The sequence below is a fragment of the Bombus bifarius genome, unplaced genomic scaffold (assembly GCF_011952205.1).
Source record: "Bombus bifarius isolate JDL3187 unplaced genomic scaffold, Bbif_JDL3187 scf7180000010176_frag, whole genome shotgun sequence".
NCBI lineage: Eukaryota > Metazoa > Arthropoda > Insecta > Hymenoptera > Apidae > Bombus > Bombus bifarius.
In genome coordinates, this window is record NW_022885553.1 from 1 (window position 1) to 15,892 (window position 15,892).

A 15,892-nucleotide genomic window follows, 5' to 3' on the forward strand; every position below is an offset into this window, starting at 1 on the left:
AACTCAGGCCGTCGTCGTCTGCCGCGTCTACGGACGGCTGGTCTCGTGTCCCGACTTCCACGTGCATGGGAAACGACAGCTCCTCGCGCGTTCTCCGAACTTTGCATGATAGAAACACAGACCGTCTTGCCGTGGCCGATCTCGCGAGCGCGAACGTCGGTGGTATCGCGAACGCGAGCGTGATCGTGATCGTGGTCGACGATGATTAATCATGCTCAACGCGTTCATCTGTGCCTGCAACTGTGATATTTGCTCTCTCAATACATTGATTGCGGCGGCCATTGGTTCGTATACTCCAGCGTTTTGCGCTGGTGGGTCCATTACTGCCGTTACCCGGGCGGTGCGCTGAAAATCCTCCGTGAATTCTTCAGCGATCAGGTCCGCCTGCCGCAATAACCTTTCTGGGTCCGAATCGTCGACTGCCGCGAGGATACGCCTGATGCGGGCGGGTAATCGGTTCCTCCACAGCGTGAGGGTAAAATCATCGGGCGTGGAGGGGCTGGAGAGTTTTTTTAAGTGTTGGTAAAACTGGGATGGCTTTCTATCTCCCATCTCCTCGCTTTCCACCAACTTCTTTATCCGGGTCGCGTCCGTATCGGATAATTTGCGAATGAGCGCATGTTTTAATTTCTCGTAGCGTCCGATGTCTGGAGGGTTCGTCATTAGGTCTTCGACGTCCTGGAGCTGTTGATCGTTGAGGCATTTTGCCAGCGTCACGTACTTAATGGTGTCTTCCGTAATTCGCGCTGCCTCGAATTGTCTCTCCAGAAGGGCAAACCATGCCGCCGTGTTCGTGGGCAGCAGTGGAGACATGCTGATCACCTGGCTGGCTATGGTTCCCTGTGTATTACTTTCCATCGTCGCGGTGCACTCAAAATCGGTGGTTAAAAACGATAGCACTATCACGGTCACCTCTTTCACTAAATGTCACGTTAAATCACGTCGGGGTCACCAGTTTGAGGTGGTATGGTGATAGGTGCGTAAGGAACTACTCTTGGTGTTTTTAACGAACAATAGTTTAATTAGAACTAATCAACAATCAGAGTTAACAATTAACAACTAACAATTACACTTAACAGACAACAGGTAACAACTAACAAATAACGATAGACACCGAGAGATCATTCGACGCGTTGCTATGCAAATAGTACCGAGGAGTTACACATTTAATGGCGCAAGACAGACTGACTCTGCTTTTGTTTCGGATCGCGCAGATTCTTCCCTTCGTAGCCCATCGATATCCCCCACTAGCGTGCATTCATTAGATGTGCTGCCAGTGCTGGCACGTGTATGCTCTTCCGAGAATTCGGCGGAAAGAGTGTGAAGATATCGATGGTACATTGGGCACGTCGGTGTTGCACTTTGGCGGCGTCGCGCTTTGCATCCGGAGCCGTTGAAAAGTTCCGTGGCCCGTGCCGCCACAATACTTTTTATTCTATATGTCCCATTCTCTTTGAACGCTACAGCTGTAAGTTTATTATCCTCATCTATTACTTTCGCAATATTTCCTTTGGAAATAACCGTATTCTTATTGTCTGTTAGTTTACCTAAACTAATCAAATTTGCGGACATTTCTTTCGCGTAAAATACTTTCCTCATATTTATTTTATTTTGTTTTCCGAATGCTTCAAAATAACTTATAACATTCCCAACTTTTGTCGCTTTTATCGGTCTATTATCGCCTAAATATATATTTACCGGTTCTTTTAGGTCGATGGATTTATCAAAATAATTGATATCATTAATTATGTGATCGGTACAACCGCTATCTAATAGCCACACTATTTCGTTCTTACTTATTTCATTCGTCTCACTGCTGTTTGCTGCGTGCGCCGTTGCTATCCATATGCCTGCTCTTGAGTTTCCATGCTCGCCCGTGCCGGTTGTTGATTGACGATGAAAGTTTCCACGTCCCCTGCTCGTATTGCCTTTGTTCCCTCTTCCTCTGTTTCGACCACGTGTTGGCCCATGCCAATAGCCGTTACTGCTTCCCGCTTGGACGCCATTTTGACACTCTCTCGCAAAGTGTCCTAATCTTCCACATCTGAAGCATCCTTCCTTTTTTGCAGAAAAGGCGTTGGTTTGCCTTTCTCCTCGATTGGATTTATTTTTCTTCTCTGCTATTTCTATTTTATTTTTCACATACGCTACCGTTTGATTCTCTTCTTTCAATGCGTCTATTATGTCCGCTATGTAGCTGTATTCTTCGGGTAACGTATTCAGCATGTAATTCAGCATTTCCCTCTCACTTACTTGTGCGCCCGCACTTTTTAATTCGTTTATTAATTTTTCGAAATCGTTAAAGAATGATGCTGAATCACTGTAGTTCTCCAGTCTTATGTTTTCCAATCTCCTTCTGCATACGATCTGCAGTGCCGTCGACACTTTCAAGTACATTTCATCGAACCTTTTTATTATATCATACGCCGTTTTTCCTTCCCTAACATACTCCAATTGTCTGTTCGATATTGCACTATAAATTATATTTATCGCCTTCAAATCCTTTTTGTCCCAGTCTTCATCGTCTCTTTCGTTCTTCATTCTAGTTGTAACAACCTCGCATTCCTTATATTTGAGAAACATCGTGATTCTTTGCTTCCACATTCCATAATCCTCACCATCGAATATAGGTATCATGATTTCCGATCTCTCCATTTTAATTGATTCTTCTTTTTTTTTCTTTTCTTACTCAAGCGTTCCTACGTGCTCGAAGTATATTTTTCCTCTGACAGTTTTTTTTTCTTTACTGAAAACTCACTCGCAAGATCGTAACCACGCACTACATATCTTGCAAAACTAGTAACCACGCTCTGCTACCATGTTAAGGAAATTCGAGGATTTGGAAATACAAATAATTGACTATATTTCACACACAACAGCTATACATCTATATTACACTCTGAAGAACGTCTTGCACGCACGCTTGTCGCCAACCGACTATCCAGAATCTTCTAACGGCAGTCTTTTGTCTCAACTAAGACCTGGACGCCCTCTGACCCATACGCACACACTCTCATGTACAGTGTAAATGTATCACTTCCCTAATAGTGTCCTTGGGTAGGACGGTCGAGATAATGCGGACGCGAACTTGGTTGTCGTCAAGTCGCGTGTAGGTGATGAGCTGCAGGTGTCATGCAATGAGCTACGCGTGACTCGCGACGCGATCGGCGTTCGAGTCGATGCGATCTTCTCCGTCGGCGGAGTCTGAATAGCGTTGCTGTTTAGATTATTATTGTTTCCCAGGAAACTGATAGACGTGTTGCTGCTATATTCTGGTGGTTGTGAATTCGCCATGGTGGGTACTTTATCCGTGGGCCCTTGTGGCAATGGCGAAGGTGGCGTCATCGCATTATGTCCCGGAAAATGATTCTCCGGTAATTTAAGCGAAGCAGTCTCGCGACCGGCAGCTGATTCGTCGTTGGTCGATTGTGACGTCGTAGTTAGTCGTATGTGGTTTAACTGATTGGTTACTCGGAGTACTAATTTTTTGTACTCGTCTGCTATTTCAAGGCCGCGCTCGCTCGCTTCCTCGTCTATGCTCACAATCTCGTTTTAAATGACGCGGAGTTCCGTCTCATAGATTTCCAGACGATTTTTGATTTGGATAAACTTGGCCTCTCGCGGACAGCCGGATTGTTCGATTACGTCCAGTTTTTTTGATAAGCGTGTAAAGTGGCCGGTATATTGGCCCCGGCGTCGACGCAAGGCGGCAAGTTCGTTTCCGGTTGTCATTATTTGTTATATAATTGAGAATGGAGTGGTTATAACTTACTTCTGTCGACGATTGTCCAGTTGCGGCAGGAGGCTGTGTGGTTGCGTTTCAACCACCGGATTATACCTCTTCGAAGGTGACGGCCCTTGACGTTACTGACCTCGCTGGGGTGGTAACGCTTCCGCTGCTGGTTGTGTTGGATTCACGTGGCACTGTGTGATAGTGGGTGTCACTGGTGTGCACTTTTCACTTGACCCTGAATCCGGCTCGAAGGACCAAATGTTACGACTCTTGGCGGAGAGACGCGGTCGCGAGGAAAACGCGTCAGCGAGAGGCGTAAGTTCTCGCTACGATTTGGATAATCGACGCCGCGAAATCGTCGTTCCCCCTGTTTCGGTTAAGATAACAGAGGTGGTTAAATGAATATGAAACAGTATAGTAAGTTATATATCACCGTTTATTCTGACAACTTGTAAAGAAGACAGTTACGCTGGTGCGTATGTACGAGATGAGTGAGTGACTGATCTACGGGTGTATTCCCGGTCAAAGGATGTTGACAGTTCGAAGGATGTAAAATCAGTGTGGTTCGGAGAGGATGCTGTGACGGAGGAAAGCTAAGGGTGGGTGTGTCTAGCCCACGGGGCCATCGGATTTGTTGGTGACGATTTTAGTAAAGAGAGTGAGGGAAATAGGCTTCGTTGTTAATTGGTTAATCGAAGGGTCTTAACCGCCCTCGAGAGAAAGTGGTTAGTGGAAGGAAAGTTGCATCATACTTGAGAAAAACTTCCCTTGTCAAGCCGTAGTAGACTAAGGTCTTTAGAAATGCTTCGGAAACAGACGTTTGTTCAGTTTGAAGGACCTCGACCAGGAAATTACTGAGATTTATGGAAGGTACTTGAGACTATTGAGCGTACGCAGTGAGTATCCGAAGACATCTGGTTGCCATCTTGCCCACGGTGTGTGGCCTGGGCTAGGTAGAGTGTTACGCGACGTAACAAATTACGTCGGTTCGGAAGTCGTATTACTAGATACTTATATTTACAGATTTCAATTCACTTATCCATTGATTGATGTTAGGACAAATGAGGAACTTCGCATCTTATTACATTAACAAATAAAATGTATTGTTCTTGATAAATGGTATGCAGAATGGTATTGGAAATAAAAGACTGGTTTATATTACAGTTCACGTGACTGATAGTAGGAAAGCAGTGATGGAAAGTGAGGCAACGTATTATAAAATTGAATCCCTAATTATAGCATGTAGATAGTATTTTGAGTGTGGACGGAGGACAAAATTATGCACATTCCTTTTTCAATTCCAAGGAAAAACATCATCGATGAGTCAGTTGTCAAAACACGATGGAAATTGCTCGTTGTTAATTGAGCAAGTTTGATATAATTACACAAGCTAAAGATTTAACTTGAAATTTGTTTGAAGAAATTTATTTTTGCTTATACCTGATGTCAAGCGCGGTATTAAGTATCATGCTTTTATAACTATTGTTTTAAATATTTTTGTGTTGAAATATTGTCGTTTGGGTGTCTGTTTTGTACTGGAGGAGTACCCGAAAAAATTACACTCGTCGTGTACAGCTAAACAACTACAGACAGTTGATTCTATTCCTGGAACGCGTTGGATTCGTGTTTACATGGTACGTTGATTGGAATGACTTAGAGGTGGGATACTGGGAGTGTGAGTAATTATGTTTCAGCCAGGATTGGATAGAGAACGCGTTTAATCGACGTTTAAAGATCCGCTTAAAATACACATGCTCTGGTAGTTTCTAATTGGATCGTTATAGATGTCGTATACTTTCTGCTAAATCCGTTTTTGGGAGACATTAAGATGAAAAAGGTCATATTTTTATCTCGTAATGTAATGTAAATTTCGATGATTTGGCTGCATTGGTTGATTTTATGTATCAGGGTGAAGTAAATGTGGTTCGGGAACAATTATCTAGTTTTTTAACAACTGCTGAACTGCTTGCTGTACAGGGCCTTGCCGATGGTATAGGAAAAGATAATGATAGTTTAGTAGAGGTATGTTTTTCAAAATTGTTAAATATGATTAGATATTTTCTGCTTAAATTAAAATAACACACTTGTATCACGTCAAACTGTGTTTCGGGATGACATTTTTATATCAACGTTATTGTTTTTGTATTCGTAATGACGCAATTTTTTTGATACTAGTGCTTCAAGAAAATAATTAAAAGTCAATAGATCTTGTTCATATATTTGATTTGAATGTAATTTAATATATTATTTTTACAAGATTTATGTTCCATATACATATACATTTATATAGTTACTATTCTCTGCTTGTTTCATACGAATTTCATAGTCTACAGCCTACTTTATCTATTATGTGTGTAACTTAAAATAATTGGAATAATTATTTTTGCATCAACATTAATGTCCGTGCCAAATAATACGTGCAGTACACCTTCATACGCTATTGATTATTTCCTGTAAATCAAGAATTTTAATATAATGTACAAAATATATAAAATTTAGCATTAAAATTGTCGCACATATATTTAAAAATTAATTGGATTAAAGTATTTTTCAAAAATTCTTAGAATGTCAGGCCAACGTAAGATTTTACACGGAACTAGTTTCCATTTTCGCGCGTAAGACTACGTCATAAAGACAGGGGAGGGGGTATAAAAAGCGGACTTCAGACGCGCAGCGTAGACTTCCCTTAGTCATCTTACGACTGTGCTGTGAGGAGGGTGTTTTGCTCGGTGGTTTCAAATCCTTTGTGTGAAGTTGTGTGAATCTACATCAAACACGAGTTGGATACAGGCTGGTACACTTTTTACTTATTCAATAATTAGGTGAAATAGTTGAGAAAGCATGGCGAGGACAAAGAAGGGACTTTCAAAAACTAACGCCGACAAGCCAGAAACTGAACGGTTACTAACTTGGATTGACGAAGTTCGCCGCAAAAGATCAAAGTGTCGCCGAAAGCGCAGACGCGATTTACGGATTGAAGCAGTGCTGACGTGCGCTCTTTCCAAAGCTAAAAATGATTTACGCATCCGGCGATTATCAGCAGCTTCAAAATGGCAGAAATTTAAAAAAACAATGATAGAAGAAGAAGTTAAACTATACAAATTATGAACTCTACAATGGTGAGGACACGGAAAATCCGGAATCGTCTCAACAGAATCCCCGGGAGGAGCCATCGTGTCCTGAAGTGGGCAGTTTAGACGATGTCGTGTCTAAGTTGGCAGAAATAAAAGTAGCGTTACGACGCTGAAGTTGCGGGAAAAATGCAAGCGATCAGGTTTGGAAGACCTAACTGTGACAAGAGGATTTCTCGCATCGTTTTATCTACCAAATGCGTAGAGATTTCAACAACTAAATGGAATCTCGAGCGATTACGGAGCACCGTGTATTACGTCGGTGCTGCAAGAATAGAAATCGCATTACTATCTTGATGTATATATGGATATTTTTTGTTTGCAGTCTCACCGTACGAGATGGCATTGGGACAAGCGGAGGGAGTTGGTGTTTGCAGCGATGCTGAAGCGTACTGCACGCTCGAGGACCCCATGTTCTCCAGTCTCTGCGCCGTTCATTGGTTTGGTTTATATATTATATTATATGTATTGGTTTGGTAATATACGTAATAATGAGCGTTCGAGGTATGTTCGAAGAGTGGTTGATCCGATATTTTTTATTTTCAGAAATATTTACTTTGTATGTTTTATAGTTTGAAGAAAATTTGTATAGTACATTTTAGCTTGTAGATTTAGTAGTATCGTTTCTAATATTCGCTCCATTATTCTGTACGTCAAGATTTTGTATATTTGCTTAATGTTGATTAACAGTTTTGTAGACTTTAAGAAATGAAATGAAATTAATAAAATTTGGAAAACGTGTACAGTTTTTCTGCAATCTTCTAGTTCATATTAATGGCAAAAGTGCTTTTCTGCCCCGCATACTACACATAACGAAATTATGTTGCAGGCAAGAGACCCGTACATGTACCCAGGCTGTTGGCCTTCACCGGCAACATTATTTGGCCTGTCTCTGCATGAGATAAGGAGCGACGAGAGAGGACTGATACGGCATAAAGAAGGGGGGAAATGTCTTTCTTTTTAGAAAATCGTGCACGAAGTTTTCTGGCTGACGAATGGGTTGCACCATGATCAAGTTGTACATAAACGTCTCATCACTCCGCGCTTCCGTATCTTGAACATCCAAGCATCAACTAATTCGAAAATCATCTGACACGCGATACTCATAGGCTTATTGTGACGAACTACAGCAAATTGTAGCAAATCTTATTTGGTGGGCTCTAATACCTTTTGTACGTTATCTGTGCTAATGTGTCTTCTCATGTCCCGAAAAGTGTTTTCATAGCTTGTACCACCAGGTTGTATGCGAGTTGTCGAAGCACACAAGACAAGCCTCCACTGAATATCAATAAGGAGAGACTTCGCTAGGGGTAATGGCCCCCCCTAACGCCAATTCAATATTCAGGAAATATTAGGACTGGCTAGAACTAGAGAACGCGTGAAGGGGGTGCAACTGAAGTTAATTCATAAGAGAATCCTGGAGCATCCCTGTCATACGCGTCGGGTGGTCATCGTGGAGTTTTAGTCGGTAAGAGTCCGACACTACTCTGCTGTTACGCAAGCACTGCAACAGCGGAGTGTCCATGAGGATTTCTCCACGTAAAAAAAAAAAAAAAAAATTTGTATGTGAGTTACTCTGGCTTATCAATATGCCCTGTTCAAAGTTGGCCATGCTGAATACTGTCACAGGCGTCTATCTTCCTTAATAAGAGCTGTACGGGATAGAATAATGAGACTACCAATATGTGTACTCGTTAGTGTATTTAAAACAGATCTTGTCGCAAAACGATATCTATACAGACGTTTAGTCACAGTTTATACTGAATCGTTTGCGATCACGTTCGTTAAGTCATAATCGTCAGAAGGAGGTCAAAAGATACAAATTCGTCTTGTCTTACGGATACATGTAGCGGCGCCATTGTTTTGCCCGGAGCTTATAATTCCTTACAATACCTCTTGATATTCCGAAGCAAAACAACAACATGGTTTGCAGCAAATTCTAACTCTTTTGACGCTACAGAGCTTTTTAAGGCATGGATAAATGGAACGCATCTTTGTTGAGTCTAGATGATCCAGAATGGCGAACTACCGCAAGTAGAGCAACTAATCGAAATATTAGACATGCGACTCCTTCTTATCCACTATCGATCGAAGCGAGCGACTTACACCCGTGCAGAAATTCCACTACCTACGATCCTCTTTGACCGGAAAGGCCGCGCGAAGCATACAATCGTTAGATGTCACCGAGTTAAATTATTCGATCGCTATTGACGTTCAGAAGGAAAAATTCGACTGCCACCGTCAAGTCTGCATGCGCTACTGGGACTTGATTTTTGATTATCCGAAAATAACCAAAGAGACACCCGAAGCGATAGATGATTTTCTTGAGACGGTCAAGGTAAACCTCCAAGCGTTAGAAAAACTCGGTGAACCAGTTACCTCAAATGTCGCTCTTATAAAATTATTCACGTCGAAGCTACCCTCAGCCATCATTCGCAAATGGCAGCGCACATTGCCGGACAAGAAAATGCCGTCATATAGGCATCTGGTAGACTTTCTGAAAACACGGACGAACGGCGACAGGACAAGCTCTGCATCAACCGTGATAAAAAGGGAGTCCGATCAACACAAACGTCAGCGACCGAACGCACCGCGAAGTTACGCATTCACAAGTACACATAATACGTTGGTGTGTCCGAATTGTCAAGGACAACACGAATTATGGAATTGTGATGTCTTCAAAGCGAAGTCGCCTAAAAAACGCCTTGAAATCGCCAAGAGGGCGTCTCTATGTACCAATTGTTTAGGTAAGGGACACGCTATTACTCATTGCTCCGCCGGTTCATGTCGCATCTGCAAGCAGCGACACCATACATACCTACATCAAGACCATGGTCATAGCAAATCACGACCACGTGTAAGCCGGTCATCGAGCGGTCGATCATCGAGCGATCGATCATCCAACGGTCGATCACCGACCCCGCGATAGTCACATCGTTCGAGACGCGCATCCACGTCTCCCCGATCGTCTCCCCGATCGTCTCCCCGATCGTCTCCGCGAACATCTCCGAAACCTGAATCTCGGTTATCGCGAACGACGGCATCGGGATCAAATATATCGTCCAGTCCTAGACGACAAGGAAAACAATGACGTCATCAAACGACCTTGTGAGGGACCGAACCACAGAAAACGGACTCATTGATCTCGCTTCCTTGTGAACCACTGCAGCACGATTTGTTAGTCACAGCGCAGGTCAACCTATTGAACAATAAAGTTCAACCATTCCGTTGTAGAGCTCTGCTAGACACCGGCTCTAGCATGAACTTTATCACCGAAAAACTCGCTGATTCGCTAATACTTAACCAACGGAAATGTTAGGTCCCAATCGGAACACTCAACACGTTATCGACAACCTCGAAACGTTACATCACGGCCACGATCACCTCCATCGACGGCACATACGAACGCACCTTGACGTTCCTAATCATACCGACAATATCGCCTTGGGTCCCAGATCAACCCGTAGATCGCTCAATAATACATATACCGAGGAATCTCCAACTAGCCGATCCAAGATTCCATAGGCTTGCGCCGATCGAAATATTGTTGAGCGCCGGACCAACGCTAGCATCACTCTGTGTCGGCCAACTTGACATCAGTCAAGCAAACGGGCCCGACTTGCGTCTGCAAAAAACGCGATTCGGATGGGTCATCGGGGAGAGCCCAACCTCGCAATCATCAGCACTCGCATTTCACGCCTCCACGGCGGCTTTACAGGCGGACCTCGCCCGTTTTTGGGAAATCGACGAATGAACGCCCACTGCACACATTTCGGAAGCGGAACGACAGTGCGAAGAACACTTTCGAAATCACGTTCAACGCACCAACGAAGGGCGATACATGGTCGCTCTCCCATTCAACGAAACAACTCCTTCGCTTGGATTCTCTAAGACAATGGCGATGAAGCGACTCATTTCCCTCTGTCGTCGATTCCAACGAGACAAACGATTCGAAGCCGACTATCGCGCCGTGATACAAGAATATGTGGAATTAGGACACATGACGAAGATTACCACGGACAACTGCACGGACGACGGATATTTTCTGCCACATCACGGTGTGATCAAAGAGTCCAGCCAAACTACAAAACTCCGAGTTGTGTTTGACGGATCTGCACCAACCACCACCGGAGTTTCATTAAACGACGTACTTCATACGGGACCGAAACTACAAGATGACTTATTCTTCATCCTTCTAAGATTTCGTTCTCATCAATACGTCATTACAGGCGATGTCGAAAAGATGTATCGACAATTTCTTGTGCGTCCAGAGGATCGAAAATTTCAACAAATTTTGTGGCGCAATTCTGATGGAGAAGTTGACACCTATCAACTTAATACAGTGACATTCGGGCTGTCAGCGGCCCCTGATCTAGCCATTCGGTGCCTCAAACAACTGGCGGACGACGGGGGACATCGGTACCCACGAGCGGCGACGGTCTTACAGCGAGACTTCTACGTCGACGATGTTCTCACTGGAGTTGATAGAAAGGTCGAGGCACGATCATTGAGAACGGAGCTCACGGAACTGCTTAAACTAGCCGGCTTAAACATTCGAAAATGGGCATCGAACGACCGGGAACTGCTACGAGGACTTTCCGAGCAGGACATAAACGACAAGCTGCTACTAGGCGAATCGCAAACCTTCAAAACTCTGGGTGTGGTTTGGAATTCCTTTGACGATTCGATCCTATATTCCGTAAAAATTAATTCCACCGCCTCTCGAATCACGAAGAGAACAATCAGCTCCGAAATCGCCAAGATCTACGACCCCCTCGGATTATTGGCACCAGTGATCGTCCGAGCTAAGATGCTGCTCCAACGACTCTGGACTTTAAAAATTGATTGGGACGAATCTCTACCAGCTGACGTGCACACGGAATGGAGCAAATATTATGCACAGCTGCCATTATTGAATAACGTGAAGTTTCCACGTAAAACGATAATCAAGGCTGCAGCGGAAATGAATTACACGGGTTCTGTGACGCTAGCGAAAGGGCTTATGGGGCATGCGTTTACCTTCGCATCATCACTCCGGATGGTCATGTCTGGACACGACTCCTCACTGCAAAATCAAAGGTGGCTCCACTGAAATCACAAACCATTCCAAGGCTGGAACTGAGTGGAGCACTTCTTCTCGCATCATTGGCCACCACAGTCCTTCAAGCTTTACCTAGCAACATTTCTCGGACTGTTTACTGGACGGATTCTACAATCGTACTTCATTGGATCAATACATCACCCCATACGCTGAAAACCTTTGTCGCTAATCGTGTGACAGAAATTCAGCAGAAGACTCACACCTCAGATTGGCGTCACATTCCCACTGCCGATAACCCTGCAGATCTCATATCTCGAGGCCAATCACCCGAAGATTTCCTGCGACCAACCATTTGGCAACATGGTCCGGAATGGCTCCAACAACCAGAAAGATACTGGCCGACGTGGAACCCAGTACCATTAACTGAAATATCAGAGCAGAAGAAAGCAACATGTCTGGCCGTGACTCCCGCTGACCACAGTCTACTGGAGAGATTTTCTTCTTGGCCCAAGCTGATTAGAACTACCACTCGTTGCCTCCGATGGAGACAAAAACAGGATCGAGGGAGACCTCCAACCACACATGATTTAACCAATGCGCATAACAAATTGATCAAACTGTTACAACTCTGTTATTTTTCAGATGAAATCCGCACTCTCCGAACAGATCGAAATTCTGCAGTGAAGGGGAAGCTGCAACGACTCAATCCATTTCTCGACAAAGACGGGATGTTGCGAGTCGGAGGCCGACTCAGTCACTCATCAATGCCGTTCAGTCAGAAACACCCACTCATTCTACCCAAATCCTAAGTCACAGCGCTCATAATCGAGCATGAACACCTCATCAATGTCCACTCCGGAACTCAAGCTACCTTATACGCCTTAAGAAGATCTTATTGGCCTATCGACGGCCGTAGTCAAGTTTGGAGCACGCTGAAGAAGTGCGTCCGTTGCTGCCGAGCTACTCCACCTCCAGTGGATTACGTAATGGGCGACCTCCCAGCTGCACGGATAACGGAATCTCGACCGTTTACCAACGTCGGAATAGATTATTGCGGACCGTTTTACATCAAAGAACGAAAGGATCGCAACCGACGCAAAACTAAGGTATATGTAGCAATCTTTATATGTCTTGCAGTCAAAGCAGTCCACATCGAGCTGGTCAGCGACCTCACTAGCGAGGCCTTCATTGCTGCTCTGCGAAGATTCATCGCTCGCCGAGGATTCTGTGTGACAATTTACTCCGACAACGGTACCAACTTCGTTGGCGCCAACAATGAATTACGAGAGCTCCGAAATCTCCTGCAATCCGACGATCATAAGGTAAAGGTTCAGTCCTTTTTAGCCGACCGACGGATCGAATGGCTCTTCATTCCTCCCAACTCACCTCACTTCGGAGGGCTATGGGAAGCTGCAGTGAAGACCTTCAAACGACATTTCAGGCGTGTCGCAGGTAACGAGCTCTTTACATTCGAAAATTTAAATACACTTATCATTGAAATCGAGTCTATGACTCCAGTATCATCTGATCCATTACAACACAGGCTGGGGATACATGGGAGGCAGACGTAGAGAGGACGGAGCTGCGAGCGTAATCGAAATCTCCGGCAAACTGGAGAGCCTGGGCAAGGGAGGTAACCAGAATGGAGGACTAGTGCCTGTGAGCGCAAAACGGGTGTGGATGCGGGTAGTCCGGCTTGGACAAGGAGGAGTTAAAGCAAAACATACCAAGTGTGAGGTTAGGACGGTGGAGTAGCCATATTAGGACGCGTGACAACAGCGCCGCTACACGGGCTACCTGAGGAACTACCCAGACGCAGCCATATTGGCGCGTGCGCCGAAGCGCGTTGCGCGGGCCACTTGAAAGTGACAGCAACTGGCAGAGTGGCAAGTGCTGACCGAGCGACATTTCCTGCCCAACGGGGAAACGGACGCAACCATGGCGAAAGAGAAGGAGGTAGAGGAAAACGCTAGGGGACGGAGGGAAACGGAACTGGCTGCGGAGCCGCCGCACGTTAGCACCTGGAGCGTGACGAAGGCGATGCCGCCAAAGGAGGGACCCTCCCGCTTCACGCTGTACAAGGAGGGAATATGAGGAAACAACAGAGGAGGAGGAAACCCCCGCCAGAGAAGCACCCCGAGCGAAGAGAAAGAAGGCCAACGAATCCCCCGAACTCCCCGCGGACCCGGCTGAAGAAATGAGAACAGCCACAACGGCGGACATAGGAGCCAAACTGATTCGCCGGGCCGCCGAGGTGGCCAAGGCTGCCCAGGCACCCCGCAGCCACAAGGGCACGCAGGGGAAAACCCTGAAGGAGGCGGCGAGAACCATCACCGCGGCCGTGACAGAGATAGTGAGGAGAACGGACCCTGTCACCGACGTACTCGCTATAGCGCAAGGACGCATAGCAACACTGGAGGCGGCGGTAGAGGCACTCCGAAAAGAGCCGGCCTCGCGCCCCACCGCGGATGAGAGCAGCTACAGGGCGCGTCTCGCTGCAGTCGAGCACCATGTAGAGGAGATGAGGTCCTTGCTGCACCGACTGGAGGAACAACTGCAGGGAACAGAAAAAGGAGAAGGAAAGGAGGTCGCCCCTGCCGCGAACACGAGAGGGATGGAGCCTGGAGCCCCAAGCGCCCCAGCGCTCAAGGGAGGCCGAACGGCTGTCACCGAATGGCAGACCGTCGGAAGGAAAAGAAGAGGAATGAAGAAGGAGGCAGGGAAGAAGCAGCCGGCGAAGCTGATCCCCGAGACAGGGGCGGAGGGCCAGAGGAAAACTCCGGAGAGAGGATTGGAGAACGCACGAAGAGGGGGAGGCAGGGGGCCCCTCCCGCGCGCACCGCGAACGTCAGCGGTAACAATCACCCTGACGGACAAATCGAGCCAATCCTACGCGGAAGTGGTGGCTGCGGCCAAGGACAGTGTCTCCCTGACCGATCTCGGCATCAACACGATGAGGATGCGGAAGACCATCACCGGAGGTGTCATCTTAGAGGTCCCTGAGGACCAGGGAAGGGAGAAGGCCGCAGCGCTCGCAGCACAGCTGACGCGGGCTCTGGACCCGAACGAGGTCCGCGTGGCGACCCCCTTCCGAGCCGCGGAGGCAAGGGTGTCCCTGATAGACATAGCGGCCACCAAGGCGGAAATCCAGAACACCCTGGCGAGGGAGAGCGCCTGCAAGCCGGAGGACATCCGGCTGAGAGAAATCCGCCCCGCCCGGAACGGACTTGGCACCGTATGGATACGAGGCCCTGCCAGTGCAGTGAGGAAACTGGCCCAGGCTGGAAAGGTCGCCATAGGCTGGTCGAAGCCATCGAACGGAGACCGTTACAGTGCTAGAGGTGCCTTGGGATAGGACACACGGGGAAGACCTGCACCGCCAAGGAGGACAAGGGGCACCTGTGCTTCAGATGCGGCGAACCAGAGCACCAGGCGACAGCATGCACTACTGCGAGCCCGAAATGCCTGCTCTGCGAGGCGCTTGGAGCACCGTCGGTGCACAGGATGGGGGGACCGGCCTGCGCCCCCTCGAAGAAAGGCTGCAAGAGGCAGCGCGAAAGGCTCCCCGTCGCAAAGCGACCCTAAGAGCGCGAACAAGGAGGTAGGCACGGAGGAAGCCACAAACAAGGAAAGAACACCAAAGAATTGAGAATGCGCATCCTCCAGACTAACCTGGGAAGGTCAAGGCGAGCACAATACCTGCTCCACCAAACCATCCGGGAGAGCACGGTCGCCCTAGCGGTGGTGGCGGAACCATACAGAGTTCTGGATGCCCCGGAGTGGGTCGGAGACACGGACGGAATGGTTGCCGTCACCTGGACATCAACGCCCGGGGCGTTCGCCCACGGAGCCCTGCTGGAACGCGGCAACGGGTATGCCACGGTCGAGTGGGCAGGGATGATGGTGGTGGGGGTGTACGTGTCACCTAACAGCGGACGGGCAGCGTTCGAAGAATTCCTAGACGGAGTTGGCGACTGCGTCAGGCGA

General features: G+C 46.8%; 2 protein-coding genes and 1 pseudogene across 2 annotated transcripts; 2 read left to right on the plus strand and 1 right to left on the minus strand.

The window, feature by feature from the left end:
- Window positions 1-264: 264 nt before the first annotated feature.
- Window positions 265-813, minus strand: LOC117216119 (the record flags this gene model as incomplete). Its single annotated transcript, XM_033462642.1, has 1 exon — window positions 265-813. A coding segment is annotated over exon 1 (549 nt), but the record flags the coding sequence as incomplete, so codon positions are not given.
- A 3,407-nt stretch (window positions 814-4,220) lies between these two features.
- Window positions 4,221-9,955, plus strand: LOC117216120 (annotated as a pseudogene).
- Window positions 9,956-10,759: 804 nt separating this feature from the next.
- Window positions 10,760-13,660, plus strand: LOC117216121. The gene is made up of 4 exons (XM_033462643.1): window positions 10,760-11,750; window positions 11,816-12,679; window positions 13,043-13,357; window positions 13,449-13,660. Exons 1-4 carry the CDS (start codon window positions 10,760-10,762, stop codon window positions 13,658-13,660), a joined length of 2,382 nt encoding a protein of 793 aa, XP_033318534.1.
- Window positions 13,661-15,892: the final 2,232 nt, after the last annotated feature.

Coding starts and splice junctions, on each gene's coding strand:
- LOC117216121 (XM_033462643.1), top strand. CDS start 10,760: ATGGCGATGAAGCGACTCATTTCCCTCTGTCGTCGATTCCAACGAGAC. Junction 11,751..11,815: donor TGACGTGCACACGGAATGGA/GCAAATATTATG, acceptor ACGATAATCAAG/GCTGCAGCGGAAATGAATTA. Junction 13,358..13,448: donor ACATTTCAGGCGTGTCGCAG/GTAACGAGCTCT, acceptor ATTACAACACAG/GCTGGGGATACATGGGAGGC.